General features: G+C 41.1%; 1 protein-coding gene across 2 annotated transcripts in view; it reads left to right on the forward strand.

Annotated features, from left to right (window-relative positions):
- Rmnd5a (required for meiotic nuclear division 5 homolog A) overlaps nucleotides 1-14902 on the forward strand; it is a 67079-nt gene extending 52177 nt beyond the window's left edge. The window contains exons 5-10 of one of the 2 annotated variants that reach the window (XM_075983870.1): nucleotides 4962-5128; nucleotides 5808-5973; nucleotides 7849-7951; nucleotides 10379-10533; nucleotides 12206-12292; nucleotides 13387-13525. In XM_075983870.1, coding sequence (XP_075839985.1) covers nucleotides 4962-5128; nucleotides 5808-5973; nucleotides 7849-7951; nucleotides 10379-10533; nucleotides 12206-12269 — 655 coding nt within the window. In that variant the 3' untranslated portion in view covers nucleotides 12270-12292; nucleotides 13387-13525. Of the gene's footprint in view, nucleotides 1-4961; nucleotides 5129-5807; nucleotides 5974-7848; nucleotides 7952-10378; nucleotides 10534-12205 lie in introns of both variants that reach the window. The other variant, XM_075983869.1, reaches the window with a different exon arrangement.
- The last annotated feature ends 1540 nt before the right edge of the window (nucleotides 14903-16442 follow it).

The following is a 16442-nucleotide window of genomic DNA, read 5'->3' on the forward strand; positions in this document are numbered from 1 at the left end:
ATCCCACTGAAATCAGGAACAAGACAAGGTTGTCTATTCTCTCCATATCTGTTCAATAAAGTTCAGAGGTCTTCGCTAGAGCAATAAGACACCAAAAGGAGATCAAGGGGATACAAATTGAAAAAGAAGTCAAACTCTCACTGTTTGCTGTTGATATGCTAGTTTATTTAAGCGACCCCAAAAATTCTACCAAGGAACTTCTACGACTCAAATACTTTCAGTAATATAGCACGATACAAGATTAACTTAAAAAAAAAATCAGTTGGTATAGGAGGTCCTTTTTTCTATGTGTTGCTTGTATTGGTTAATGAATAAAGAAACTGCCTTGGCCTGATAAGGGCAGAACTTAGGTAGGCTGAGAAGACAGAACTGAATGCTGGGAGAAAGAAAGCAGAGTCAGAGAAAGCAGCTGTGGATCCTCTGCCTGAGACAGACAACGGTTAGACTTTCAGCTGGCAAGCCACTGCTATGTGGTTAATAGAAATGGGTTAAATCAAGATGTGAGAGTTAGTCAATAAGAGGCTAGAGCTTATGGGCCAAGCAGTAGTTTAATTAATACGTTTTTTGTTGGTTATTTCGGGGCTGAGCTACCAGGGCGGCTGGGCTGAACAAGCAGGCCCTCCATGCAACAATCAGTAGCCCTCCTGTACACAGATGATAAAAGGGCTGGGAAAGAAAGCGAGAAACAACACCCTTCATAATAGCCACAAATAGCATAAAATATCTTGGAGTAACTCTAACCAAACAAGTGGAAGACTTAGATGACAAAAACTTTAAATCTTTGAAGAAAGATGTTGAAGAAGACACTAGAAAATGGAAAGATTTCCCATGCTCTTGGGTAGATAGAATTAACATAGTAAAAATGGCACTCTCAGCAAAAGCAATCTACAGATTCAATGCAATGCCCATCAAAATCTGGGCAAAATTCTTCACAGACCTTGAAAGAATAATGCTCTACTTCATATGGAAAAGAAAAAAAAACAGTCCTTACAATATAAAGGAACTTCTGAAGGCATCACAATTCCTGGCTTCAAACTCCACTACAGACCTGCAGGACTGAAAACAGCCGGGTATTGGCATAAAAACAGACAGGAAGACCAATGGAACTGAATCGAAGACCCAGATACCAATCCATACACCTAAGATCACCTGATTTTTGACCAAAAGGCAAACAATATACAATGGAAAAAAGAAAGCAAATTCAATAAATGGTGCTGGCATAACTGGATATCAATATATAGAAAAACGAAAATAGATCCATATCTATCACCATGCACAAAACTCAAGTCTAAATGTATCAAAGACCTCAACATAAAGCCAATCACACTGAAGGTCTTAGAAGAGAGAGTGGAAAGTATACTTGAACACATCGGCACAGGAGACCACTTTCTAAATATAACCCCTGTAGCACAGACACTGAGAGAAAAAAAATTAATAAATGGGACCTCCTGAAACTGAAAAGCTTCTGTAAAGAAAATGACACGATCAACAAGACAAAACGAAGCTTACAGAATGGGAAAAGATTTTCACCAACCTCACATCAGACAGAGGACTCATCTCCAAAATATACAAAGAACTCAATAAATTGGTCATCAAAAGAACAAATAGTCCAATTTAAAAAATGGGGTAAACAGACTTAAACAGAACTCTCAACAGAGGAATCTAAAATGGGTGTAAGACACTTAAGGAAATGCTCAATATCCTTAGCCATTGAAAAAATGCAAATCAAGTAACTCAAATTTTATCTTACACCTGTAAGAGTGGCCAAGATCAAAAACACTGATGATATCTTACACTGCAGAGGTTGTGGGGTAAAGGGAACAGTTCTGCATTGCTGTTGGGAGTGCTAACTGGTACAGCCACTTTGGATATCAGTATGGTGTTTTCTTAGAAAACCAGGACCCAGCAATGCCAGTTTTGGGTATATGCCCAAAGGATGCTCAATTGTACAACAAGGATATGTTCTCAACAATGTTCATAGCAGCATTGTTGGTCACAGACAGAACCTGAAAACAACCTAAATGCCCCTTGACCAAAGAATGGTTAAGGAAAATGTGGTATATTTATACAATATATTACTACACAGCAGAAAAAGATAATGACATCTTGAAATTTGTGGGCAAATGGATGGATCTAGATCACATCATTTTGAGTGAAGTAATCAGAACCAGAAAGACAAATATCATATGTACTCACTCATAAGTGACTTTTAGACATAAGCAAAGAAGAACCAGCCTACAATTCATAATCCCAGAGAACCTAGATAACAATAAGGACCCTAAGAGAGACATACATGGATCTAAGCTACATGGGAAGCAGGAAAAGAGATCTCCTGAGTAAACTGGGAGCATGGGGACAATGGGCAAGGGTATAACGGGAGGCAAGAGGATAGGAGGCTAATGGAGAAAAATATATAGTTCAATAAAAAGAATAATTTAAAAAAACAAGGAGGATATGAGTCTGGCAGGAGATGCATTGAGGTAGTAGGGAATGGATATGATCAGAAGGCATTGTACATATGCATGAAAACTTAAAAGAATAAATAAAGCATATCATTTAAAGTATATTTTAAAAGCAAAACAAAATAAAATATCTCACTATACTGTAACACAGCCTGGGGCCTCATGTGTCCCACACAGCTATGAGTGGCCCAACACAAAATTTGTAAACTTACATATACACAAAGAACCCGGTTTCCTACCACAGAGACATTCGTGCCCCTATATTTGTCACTGTAGCTAGGAAATGGAACCAACCTAGTCGAACAGATGCATGGTTAATGAAAGTATGTTACAGATATAATGTAGAATATTATTCAACTCTAAAGAAAAGGAAATTTGCAGGAAAATGTGTAGGCTTATATAATATTAAATATGATCAGCCAATCAGAAAAAAATAGCATTTTCCCTCTTGTTAATTCTTTTTTTTCTTTTTTAAAATATTTATTTATTATGTGTACAATATTGTGTTTGTGTATATGTCTGCAGGCCAGAAGAGGGCACCAGATCTCATAGATGGTTGTGAGCCAACATGTGGTTGCTGGGAATTGAACTCAGGACCTCTGGAAGAGCAGGCAGTGCTCCTAACCTCTGAGCCATCTCTCCAGCCCCCCTCTTGTTAATTCTTGAGCATGAACCTTGAATATGACAGCATCATGTCACAAATTCAGAAGGGTAGACATCCCTGGTTGGCACATTTACTTTTGCTTTGGATTAAAAGTCTTATAAAAATTTAAGTTTTCTTAACCTGCAACCTAAATGTTAAAGTTGGTTGAACCATTGGAAGAAGACGTTAGTCTCAAGGAGTCTAGAAAAGCATTGTTTTGTTTTGTTTCATCCATTCAAATGGTCATTCATTGATTAATATTTGGTGAATGAGAAAATTAGTGGTGAGAACAAGTGCTCTGCCAGGAAACTCATTAGTTAAGCAATATTTTAATATTAGATATGGTGTAATAAGTTATTCAAGTTTTATGTCACCTTTATTTTGCCATCCCACCCAGTGGTGCTAAGTGTCAAACCAGAGGACTTGTGTGTGCTGGGCAAGCACTCTGCCACTGATATATAGCCCCACCTCAAGTTGTTCATCCCTGTATATTTTATAATCATACCCAATTCAGATTCCACTGGGTTAGGTAAAAGAACGTTCAAGTAAATGTCAATTAAAGAATAGCTTTTATAGTTGAATATTTAAAGAAATAAAGCTTCTTTATCTCATCTGTAAACTTTAACACTGACTTGTGGTACATTTCTGCTTTTGTCACGCTTGACATGGTAGTCCCAGTTCACTGAGTTAGTGTCTGCTTGTGCTGCTGGTACCTACTCACTTATGGTACCTCAGTGGTTAAGAGTGCCTGTTACTCTTCCAGAAGACCCGGGTTCAGTTCCCAGCACCCACATGGCAAACCAAAACAGTCTGTAACTCCAGTTCCAGGAGATCCAATGCTCCTTCTGGCCTTTGAGGGCACCTGACACACACAAGGTGTATATACATCCATGGTAACAAAACACATGCATAAGATAAGATAAATCCTAAAAAAAAGACAAGTACCCTGAGAATTATCTGTGTGTGCTGGTTTTGTTGGTTTTGCATATTTCTGTTGTATTGCTGGGGTTTGACCCCAGGGCCCTTCTGTATGTATTAAACACTCTCACTAAGCTGTATCCACAGCCCCTTGCCCCCGTTTTCTAGTTTTTAGTGCTAAACCGAGTAGCATAAAGTTGGACAAAGGCTTAAAAATAAGAGATTCCAGACCCACAATGAGGTAGTACAGCAGGTAAAGGCACTTGTACAGAGCCTTGTGTGGATTCATTGCCACCACCCGTCATGGTGGAAGGAAAGACATGACTTCAGAGGTTGTCCTCTGACTTCACTTGAAGGTCATGATGTGAGTGCCCTCCAATAAGGAATGAGTGCCTAAATAAATGGGAGAATGTAATTTAAAAAGTAAGAGGCTTCTCTTCAGAGTTTTTTGTTCTCTTTTGTTTTGTTTTTCGAGACAGGGTTTCTCTGTGGCTTTGGAGCCTGTCCTGGAACTAGCTCTTGTAGGTTGGCCTCGAACTCACAGAGATCCGCCTGCCTCTGCCTCCCCGAGTGCTGGGATTAAGGTGTGTGCCACCACCGCCTGGCTCTTCAGAGTTTTGATTCATTTGCAGATAGGCTGCTCTAATAGGAAGAAGGGTGGATCTAAACAGTCTAGGTGTAAATCCTAAGGCACACACTCCAAAATGTGGCTCTCTTCAAATCCAACTGTATTGTGGCATTCCCTAGCCGTTCTTATGATAAAACCTCATTAAAGGAGTAACAGTTCTCTAATTTTACCATCTCCTAATGGTTGATGTTACTAAACTTCCCACAAGATGGCAGACCAGACCCCCTTTTCACGTGCTAGATGTCAACCAGCTTTAAAACACCTTGCTCAAGCCCTTGATAACTCCTCAAACTTTTTTCTGTTGTTTTAGGTGGGCAGTATCCAACCGAGAAATGCTCATAGCCCAGAACAGCTCCTTGGAATTTAAGCTACACCGACTCTACTTTATTAGCTTGTTAATGGGTGGGACTACAAATCAGCGAGAAGCCTTACAGTATGCGAAAAATTTCCAGCCATTTGCTTTAAATCATCAAAAAGGTGAGTCTGGAGTCAGACCTGTTTTCTTTGTACTTTGGGAAGGGAGCCTGCACAGCGTAGGGAGAGTACAAGGAACTGAGACAGTCCCTCAGTAGTCCAAGCTGGTCTCACACTGATTCTCCTGTGTCAGCCTCCAGAATGCTGGGAATACAGAGGATACTGATGGCGCCAGTAGCCGTCAGTTGTGTCTGCCATACACATGTGCTAACGAATAAAATTGTTGGGATAGCTGTAATGCAAACACTGCACACTGACACTAGAGCAGCAGTACAGCCTTGAAGCCAGAGACATTGCAGAGTAGGGATTCCTTAATGTCAGAACACTGGCAAGACCAAGGTGTGGCATGCTCCTTGGACACTCCTGTATCACCATGTGCTGCTTTCACTTGTCAGTGTGGTGAGTATGGCTGCTACTTCACCAAACATGTGATAGTGTAAGACTAGGAATTCCAAATTCAGTATTTCCACTGCTTCCTTTTTCTCATCCTCTCTCATACTGTGTCCTTAGTTTTAGGGGAGGGACTTGGCAACCAAGATTAGGGACCAACATGTTTGCATTATTTTAGGATACGCTACATGGGCTGGAATGTTCTTAACTTTCCCAGCTGATTGTTGACAAGTATATGCTATTTCAGACACGACTGTGCGTTCCTCCACTGTGCTGATGCTTTTTCTTTTAGATATTCAGGTATTGATGGGAAGCCTCGTGTACCTGAGACAAGGGATTGAGAATTCACCATATGTTCACCTACTTGATGCAAATCAGTGGGCTGACATCTGTGACATCTTCACACGGGATGCTTGTGCCCTCCTGGGGCTCTCTGTGGAGTCTCCTCTCAGTGTCAGGTGCAGTAATGGCCCTGCTTGCTCTGAAATGGGCTCTGTATTGGGCATCTTTTCTTGTTGCCTTTATGATTAAACAAGTAGGCAAGTAGATTGTGTTGTCTTTCTGCAGAAGGGTACAGTGCTTGCCATAGTTGGCAGTGACACAGTTTTAAGGCAGCTGCTTTCCAAGTGTGTTCTGGGAGCCAGTGTAGTCCAGAACCCTTTTTCCACTGCTTACCTTTGCACAGATGAGGATCTGTGTTGTTGGGCCGTTGACACTGGCCTATCCTTACTAGTCTGCTGACTGCCTATGAAATGCTTGTTGAGCTCCACAGTGCTTTGGGTAGGCAGTAAATACTTGGTTTAAGTTGACATTTGTATCTACATCTTTTAGTATTCTGTGTGACAAAATATCGAATTTGTATAAAACACTTAGTTTCATGTTTCAGGGTGATTATTGAGACAAAGTACCTGTATATTGAGTTATGAATTGTCTTGTTACAAAATACGGTTTTTGTTGTAGCATATTACTTTAACAGTGTAAAGACATGTTACATTTGTTTGTGCTGCATTTGCTTAACTATGTAAAGATGTGTTACGTTTGTTTCTCCTTGTCTACCTAAGGTACCTGGTTGATGTAATTAAAAGCTGAGCAGCCATAGCTATACAGTAGAGTGATGGGCAGAGAGGATCAGTAGGAGGTGGAATCTAGGTTTAAGAGAGAAGAGAAAACAAGGTTGAAAAAGAGGGAGATGTACAGGGTTAGCCAGGCAGCCGCAAGGCTCCCAGACATGGAGGAAGCAGTGAAAGTAGGACATAGACAATGAAAGAAAGGTAAGAAAGCCCCAAGGCAAATGGTAGATGAATAGAAACAGGTTACAATGAGTTACAAGAGTTAGTGGGACAACCATACATGAGCTAAGGGCAAGCATTCATAACTGATAATAAGTCTCCATGTCACGATTTGGGAGCTGCTTGGTAGCCCAAAAGAAAGCCTGCTATAGTTTTTACTTGGAATAATTTGCAACTGACATGCCAATATAGTATGTTTATTATGATGATTTTAATTGGTATGTTTTAATTTCTAACATTAAGTGATGTCATCCACAAAACCAAAACCACAGTTATTTACATTCTGGATTTTACAGTTATTTTTCCAGTGAATGAAGTAAGCTTGTCACATTAAAGGAAGCAAGTGATGCCAAATGTTTGTATCTTTTGACACAATGATGAAGGTTAAGTTGAAAGTTTGGTTATGAATTTGTAAAGACTTTTCTGATGAGTTTGGTGATGTGATTGTAGTTTGGTGTGTGTGTGTGTGGTTTTTTTTTTGTTTGTTTGTTTTGTTTTTTAATGTTGTACGCTGGAGGGAAAACTGGAAGGTTTAATTTGTATGACCTTACAGAATCATACTTACAGAGCCAGGCTCAGAAGTGTGAAGGCACGAGCCACCGTGATGGGAGGCACATCAGCACTGGTTCTTGTTCCTTCCCTCCTTTGAGCTGATGAGGTTGATGCTTAGAATGGTGGCCCCTTCCTTTCAGCACTGAGTGCCAGAGCTGCCTCTCTTTTGATAGGGTGGAACCAGTTATTCTTTTTTTTTCTGGTTGCTGAGGAATTAAATGAAAATTAAACCATCCAATCATAAAACAATTTTGCTTTTTTTTTTCTTCCAATTTCTCCCATTCTGGCTAGGCTTATGGTAGCCCTAGGGTTTTATGTTTTGTTTGTAAAAGGGATTTTTTTGTTCCAATAACTACAGGAAATATAACTGGGAGCAGGAGGATGAGAGAGAAAATCAGTTTATTTTTCTTTTAGAGGAAAGAGTTGCCGGGGTCTGTGTTTGGGGGTTGGCACCTTTGGGGGTTGGCACTGATCTTCCTCCTCTGCCCTCAGTTTCTCGGCAGGGTGTGTGGCGCTGCCCGCGCTAATTAACATCAAAGCTGTGATCGAGCAGAGACAGTGCACTGGAGTCTGGAACCAGAAAGACGAATTACCTGTGAGTTCTGTTGACAATTTATTTACCCTTCCCTCCTTAGAAGATGGGTGTTTTAAGAGTTAAAAGTGGTCATCATGCCATTTAATCAGGAAACACTATTGTAGCCATTCAGCAGGTTTGTTTTGTTTGTTTAAATGCACGTAATGTGGGTGATAAATATGGTTGGGAATATAGCTTTGGATCCAGCACCACTCTCAAAAGGAAAATTAGTTTAACTAATTAAAATTAAACTAGGCATGAGGGAGTAATGATACACACTAATTCCAGCACTCAGGAGGCGCAGAGGTAGGCAGATCTTTGAGTTTGAGTCCAGTCTGGCCCACATAATGAGTTCCAAGGCAGCCAGGGCATCACAGTTGAGACCCCGTCTCAACAACAACAAAAGCCAAAATAAGAAAATAGATATGTAGGACATAGAATCTTTTGGAGACACTGGAGGAGTGTATCCAAAATTTTGACTTCAAGTTTCAGTTGCAAGCTGATGAACGCAGTCCTTAGAAGTGGGAGAGTTGTGTTTTCTAGTAAGCTCACTTATGGGCAGCAGTTTATCTGTAAAAAGAGGGCCCCTTCTCTTTATGGGCTACTGAAGCCTAGAGGCGGCAGGCACACTGTGCAGAGTTTATTTTATGTGTTTCCTCTGGCAGAGGACACTAAGACTTTAACTTAAAATTACCATTTCTGACGCAGTTGTGTCCAGACCCTGGAGGACTGAATTAAGCCTTTGGTGTTGGCTTCTTCTTTGCCACACCTGCACATAGGTTTGTCTATAGTTGCTTTGTCCTTCCAGCTGTAAGCCTGTCAGTTGGTTGCATCAAATTTTAAGAGCTTGTTGAAGATGGTTTGTGATTGAAGGCACAGGTGTCCTCCCAATGCTCCATGTGGTCAGGACAGAAGCAGCGTTCTACCCTGCTGCTGGAACAAAGGAAAAAAACACAATGCCATGACAAGATTCCCAGCACTGGCAGTTTTATGGTCATGCTGTGAGCATCTTTGAGACTTGCACACGGAAGTAGAGCAACCAGTAGGATCCCAACTGGAAGTGTGCACTTAGGGCTAGGGAAGCAACAGGGGGTAGTGGCTGGTAATTTTTCCTCATGATGGCTTTGATGTACTTTGTCCTCTTTTTTCTTTTTTTAAGATATTCTTACTGTGTGTCCACTCCTACTGTATGTCCAGTTTAGGATTCCTCTGATCCTTCTGGGTACTGGGTTTATAGGTCTCTTCTACCATTTTTGCAGTGCTGTAGTTTGTACTCAGGTCCCTGTGAATACTAAACTCCATCCCCTACTCCTTGTCAGTTTTTCCTTAAAGAACTTTATTAATAGGTCTATTTTAATTTTGTTTATTTTTTTGAGTCAGTGTGTCTCTGTGTCCATGGCTGGCAAGGAACTCAAACTCAAATCCCCTTTCTCTGCTGGGATTAGATGTGTGCCACCACACCTGGCAGTAATGAACGTTTAGAACGGTAACTATTACAGAGTGAGAAGGAAGGGAAACTGTGGAAATTCGTGTGAAGCAGCTGCTCTGCTAGATGACTTCAAGCTTTTATATGATTTGATATGTTTGTGGCAAAAACGTAATGGTGATACTATGCAATGAGTTTTAATATACAAATCACAAAAGATCCTGTTGAGATTTAGCTTAAGCTGGTACTGGTGGTACAAGCCTGTACTTCCAGGTACTTTGGAAGATGAGGCAGGGGTATCTCATATCTCAAGTTCAAGGCCTGCTTAGACAATTCACTGAGATCCTATCTCAAGAATTTAAAAAAAGGCATTTGCATAAAGGAGGGGGCGAGGGGTAGGGTGAAGTGCTGACTTAAAGCTGCCTGCCCACGTGCAGAGCCCTGCATTGGATTTCCCACCACTTCAACAACAACAACAGAAAAAAAAAAAAAAGGAAAAGGAAAGGGGGGAGGATAGACAAAACTTGCCTTACCTCCCTGTTTCAGGTTTTCTCTGAAGCTTAGATCCGAGGCTCACACAGAAGACAGCTGTATGTAGACTGCCCTTGGAGGGGGGTTGTGGCGCTGTATTTATCACCTCACTTAGTGCTGTCTGCAGAACAGTCAGGGTATGGCAAGCCTGTGGTTACATTCTGATAAATTTTTAAGGTGTTTAGTCCAGGGATGTGGCTTAGTGGTTGGTCACTTATGGACCAGGCTCTGAGTTTGCTGCCTGGTACCACTGAAAAATGGTGTTAGCTTCTGAAGCATTGTGTTTGATTCCCTAACACCTCAGAATCTGGTTTACAAATAGTAGTGTAGTTTTGCAGACTAGTTTACCTCAACTTGAATCCTAAGGCTTCCCTTTCTTTGATACAGTTCCACAGATTCGCTTCAAACAGACGGGCTTGCTGCACAATAGGTGGTAATGTGGATGGCTTTCAGGGATTAACTAGCCTTTCTGCATTTTCTTTTTCTAACAGATTGAAGTGGACCTTGGTAAAAAGTGCTGGTATCACTCCATATTTGCCTGCCCCATTCTTCGTCAGCAAACAACAGATAACAATCCACCCATGAAATTGGTTTGTGGTCATATTATATCAAGAGATGCCCTGAATAAAATGTTTAATGGTAGCAAGTAAGTGTCTGATTTCTTAAGCATTAAATACATATCTTTTTGCATGAAGATGTAATAAGGATAAGCAAATTATGAATTATGCATTTATTTAGTTTTTCATTTGTTTGTTTTTGTTTTTTGAGACAAGGTTTCTTTGTATAGCTCTGGCTGATCTATAAGATCAAGCCAACATCAAATTTAGATATCTGCCTGCCCATGCCTCCCAAGTGTTGGCATTAAAGGAGTGCGGCACCATGCTCAGCTCATAACTAGATTCAGAAATTAGTTTCTTAACTATTCATCGAAAGTAGCTAACATCTAATCTGTTTGGTTAGTTTCATCTGCTCAAGGGTTTGGTGATTAGAGTTATAAATGTAGTCTGATTCCCTCTAAGGTCTTAAGAGTCATGGACTAAATATACCCTTTTCCTTTCTGTGGTTTGCCTTTCTCAGTTAGGGATTTATTTTGGAGTCTTTTTATATGCTGCAAAAGAGCCATTTGTTATTGTTAAAGTTACCAGAATAGCATGGTATGATTGTACATGCTTATAGTCCTAGCATTTGAGTAGCAGAGGCAAGAGGATCTAGAGAGTTCAAGATCATCTTCAACCACATAGCAAGTTGGAGGGGCCATCCTGAGCTACGTGAGATTGTTTCAGCCTACTTCCTGCCTTCATCCCCCAGAAATGTAGGCTACTCTGCAATATGGGATATAATTATTTAGTTGGCTTCCTATTGATGAATACAGTGCCAGTGTGTGTTCTCCACATGTGATAAATTCCTGCCATTGTGATCATGGTTCTAAGTACATAGACTGAAGGCATATTTGACCGGTGCGCTAGAATTAACCAGACCAGCTCAAAAATAACAATATAATTTAATAATTGGAAACAGGGAAAACTCACACATCCAGGGTAAAAGTTTCGATGTCCAAAACACCACGCAAAGAGAGAGGGTGAACCTGTATTCCCACGTTTTTCTTCCCTGGCCCCAGGCGGCCACACTCTAGCCAAATGTGATTGGCTGAGCTTCCCCATCAATAGACATGGGTAATTTTTATAGACAATGAGCCCAACTTAAAAAAAAAAGTCTCAAAGGCATTCTGGCCTAAGCAGTTAGAGAAGTCTTCACTGGTGTTGGTTCTGGGCCATGGTGGGCAGACCCTTTCCTGGGAGGGCTCCTGCTTGAACGAAACTGTTTCTGCCCTTCCCAGACCACACAGAAACCCTGACAGTGCAGATCATGGGTGACCTGCAGTGTTCTTTGTCACTGATGGCTGTGTGGGCTGTTCCTGGTGCAGGCTTGGCAGCTCACAACGTATCTGCTGTCCTTGAATAGATTATACAGTTCACACATTTGAAATTCAGTTAGGGGCAGGTGCAGTGTAAACTTTGGTGGGCTTAGGTTAGATTTACTTCTGAAATTAAGGAATCAGTTTTCAGAAAATTGTCTTTGTTTCACCTACAAAACAATTTTCACCAGTTACTAAGTATTGAAGAGGCTTTTAGGTGAAGATGTGACTGAGGTTTATTTTCCGTGACCCTTCAAAGCGTGGCTGGCAGTTACATTAAGGGGGCGTAATTAATCCTCCAGGCAAAATAAACACATAAGGTGTGCTTCTTCTGCACATGTGGTACCTAAGTGCTCGGTGCTGACCTTGTTCCTTGACTCATTCTTTTCTCTCTTATGTTTAGATTAAAATGTCCATATTGCCCAATGGAACAAAGTCCAGGAGATGCCAAGCAGATATTTTTCTGAAGAAATGAGTTTGTTTGCAATTTGTAAGTGAAACTGAATTATGGGTACATTCGAGACGAGCGACCATTGATTGCAGCTATCCAAGGACTGCCGGGTTTATAAGCTGTGCTCCAGAAGCTACTGACAAGCTAGTGTGCACGAGGGCGTGCTTCAGATGGTGTTCCATAGGGCTTTTATCACTCTTGGTCTCCGTTTCTGATCAAGTAAACACACCAGCAGTTGCCATTCAGTGCAGGTTTTGTACTTACTATATGGTGATTTTGTTACTTAAAAGCAGAAACAGAAGTTGACCTTCCTGACTTGTGTTTAATATTCCTGCTTTTACTTCTGTCATTTTCTTGATAATTGTAAGCTTGAGCGTGTTTGTGGAAGAACTTTTTTTCTTGTTATATATACATAATTAAATGAAAATTCTTTATAGGAGTTTGACAAAGTGAATTGTGGTTATACAACGAATTTGCTTTATTGTTTCATCTTTCTTTTTGGCTTAAGGAAGAAAGCTGTGATAAATTCCAGATTTGTGTTGCTTTTTGATGTTTTTCTCTGCTCTAGCTCTTGCTTCAAAGTCAGCACGCTTGCATTTGAGTTCTGTCTGTAGCCCCAGCAGGCTTCCTATTTAAAATCCCATCATGAATTTAGCCGGCAGATGTGAGAATGAAAGGGGTATTACTGGTTCTTTGCTTTTATTACCAAGAGGTGCTTTTTAAAAAGTATATTTAATAAATGGAATTCTGAAGTAAGGGTGTTACTAAGTTGATACATGCTCTCTCGCTCTTAGCACCCTGCCCTTTGAAATCTGCCTTCAAGTCTTGGCTGGGTATCACATTAGTTGTTCTCACAGACACACAGTGTTGTGCATGTGGCTATAAATATGTACACCAGCATCAAACACTGTATATGTGGAAGGGAAAAAGCATGTTCAGTTCAAGTGCAGTTGCCAGAGTCATCACTTCAGGTCATTCATTGAGGGTAGACGCTAGCACCTTCTGTACCGGGGCACATTGTTCTGTGTTGGATTAGATATTGTTCACGCCTCTATCCTGCAGTGTCTTCTTGAGTTAACTGTGGACCTGTATAGTAATCAAATGGCTACAGATAATGTCTTTTCTTTTGTGAGGTGTCTTCATTTAATGCACTTCCCAGAAAGAGCCTTGCATAAGAGTTATTCTCTGTATTAAGAACTACATGGCAAAGACTTCTGTGAACATTATTCTGACTTAAACCCATGAAATACTTCACCTTGAGAAGAGTGCTGTGTGAAGGTCACCAAATAGTTCACAACTTTGTTTCATCTGACATAGATCTGAACATCAACATAGGAGTACTTTCATGAGAAAATGAGGAAGTTGTAAACACAGAAGCAAAGAGAAACGTGACTCTTCCTATTTTAAACTACAGATGGACTCGATTTAAGGGAACGGGGATTACAGCTTTGGTGCTAAGTTAATTAGAAATTGCTGGCATTCACAGTGGTGTACTAGCCTGGCTGGTTTGCTTAAATGTTTACCTGGGAGAGCTGGCATTTGCTTGTGAAGGGAAAGAATAATACTCAGAAAAGCCCTGTGGAATGACCATGTGGTCAGTTTCATGGTGATGGCTCCTGTGTGCTGTTTTGGTTAGCCGGGATCATGATTGGCCCAGCTCAGAGTGCATGCTTTGTTCAAACTCAGCCTGGTTCACATCACTTCCGCTTCATGTAGGATGCTCTGTAAAGTCCCCATATCCCATGAAGCAGTGAAAGAGGAGCAGAGATGCCTCTGAACTGCAGGAGAAAAGGCAGAGTGCCAGGCAGTATCCTGTTGAGGGTGTAAACTCGTTTACTATAGATAAGTTTTCCTTTGAATTAAATTCTAGAGTGTCAGGCTTTTTTTTTTTTTTTTAAATAACTGTTACTCCTAAGCCAAATTTAGTTTTTAGGGGTTTCCCCCCCCCCCCATAACTTATTCTTACCTTCCAACTTCAAACATCTATATGACATTTAGACTTCACATAAAGTTTGTGTGATACAGACGTGTTCTTGAGGCTGGTGGCAAATCCTTTTTGGAAGCAAGACCCTTCAAATAGTTGGCTCAGGCCATTTTAAGGACAGTGGCTCTGCCTGGTCCTCCTGGTGCTGTGAGTCACATTGTCAGTTTCTTGTGAAGCTCATGAAACTTTAAATTAAAGAATGAGTTTAGCAAGTGTTTGGTCTTACAGCTTCCTCAGTAAGGTCTTATAGCCCCACTGGTCAAGGGCCAAGAATAGAAACTTGATCTGACGTTTTACCATGAAAATTAGGTTCTAGGCTCTTCTTTACCTGAGTGAACTTTTAATCTGCGAGAGACTGACTGCAGCAGAGGTGGATTTGAAGAAGCCAGACCTTGACCAAAGATGCTGAAGTACAACATTAGGACATTTCTACTCTAGAACCTCCTTCACAGTGGTGTGAGACCATGCCATCACTGATGCCATGCTCATGCTAGCATGCAGGAGGATGCCATCTATCTCTTTCAGCCTCTTACTAGAGAAGGTTATGCTAGAGGCATTGATTGCCAGTCACATGGCTAACAGGCATTGGAAACAGCCGTAGCTTCTTTAAGAGCCATTTCCTTTCCCAGTAGTGGACCAAGGCTGCCATGGGACTCTGCTGAACCGTACTAACAAATGTTTAGATTCTGGTGTAGCCAGAGCTTCTCCGCAGTGGCTGAAGTTGTCGTTTCCTCTTCTCTTTTGTGTGATCATCACAGACGCCATTTCTGTTCAGTGATGATTATAGAGACTTTTAATACATAAATGAACGGGTATTGGTGCCTCTTTATTTTTAAAAAATTGAAGAAAAAGAGCCACCTCATATTCAGAGAGTATGTGTTTTGTGAGTGTGTGAGCATTTAATTGAAAATAAGTAAGGAAGTAAATTTTTCGTTTTACTTTTTCCACAGCAGCTAATGTGTGGGGAGACATTAAACCCACACCAAATCATGTGGGGATGGGGACCCCCCAGTCATCCTCTTCAGGTAGCCAGTCCCATAGACTGTGCAGCTCAGATTCCTTATCTTTATGCTGTGTATTGTTTCCACCTCAGTGATGGCAGCCTTTAGGACAGTGTCAAAAGCCAAGAGCTCTTGGATTATCTGCACAATTCTAGCTGCTGGTAGACTACACAAGCCCTCTGGTTTCCCAGCCCAACCTCTCAGTAAGTAGACTGACAACGATATTGTCCGTCTCTTCAGTCCTCCGACTCAGGTTATCTTCAGGGAAGGTATGGAGATGTGGCTTGTTCAGTTCATCTCTAGGATGTGTATGGTGAAGACAAACCAAATACTTTTCACCATTGAACTGTCTGTACATTATCTTACAATAGAATACTGTGGTCTTGGGGAACACAGAGAGGGAATATGTAGCAAGGATCACATACAAAGCTTGGTGTTTCATAAGCCTGCAGCGGACAGGTTATATGTGGTACTGCAGTGTTCACCATAAGCAGGTACAAGCTTCATTAACTTTCCATTCTGAATTACAATTGAGTAGATACCAAAAACAGAGTGGCAAATGTATTTTAGTAGCAGGCGAGGCAGTTAGTTTTAGGGCGAATTTTCCACTGTTGATTTTACTTCAAGATGTAGCAAGAGAAAATTTTTTAAAGCATTTTTAAGCTGTAGCAGGCATATGCTTCATTTATTTCCAAAGAGGAAAAAGCAGCTAGACTCAGCATGTGCTTCGCTCCATGGTATGGGTGGATACCTACACTTTCTAGTAGCCGACTTAAGCCGCTCCCACCAGGCAGGTGTGGGCTTCTGTAGGATTTAGTGCCTGAACATTTCTTTTGGGAAGGGGCTGGAACGAATGTCCTGGGATGGGAGGGAAGCAGAAGGACACAGGAGTGCGAATGAGTGTGCATGTGTGGAAATTCCCATCACCCCGAAAGCCAGCAAGCAACCGCTGCTGGCCCTGTTCCATTCATGACCGCAGCGCGCATGTACGTCACCGTGTTTTCTAACCCACACTAAGAACTCATAAGATGATCTTGCTCAGATGGCTCAGGATTGTATTTCTTTGGCTTACCCCGTGCTCCTGGGTTCTATAGTGTTTCTATAATTATGAATAGTGTTGCACTGTAATCTATCATATAGAGCTATATGTATGGAAATTTTTGATCAGTTTTTTAAGAGATGTATCCTGTTTGCAAAGGCACAA

The sequence above is a fragment of the Microtus pennsylvanicus genome, chromosome 8, assembly GCF_037038515.1.
Source record: "Microtus pennsylvanicus isolate mMicPen1 chromosome 8, mMicPen1.hap1, whole genome shotgun sequence".
In the NCBI taxonomy this organism is placed as follows: domain Eukaryota; kingdom Metazoa; phylum Chordata; class Mammalia; order Rodentia; family Cricetidae; genus Microtus; species Microtus pennsylvanicus.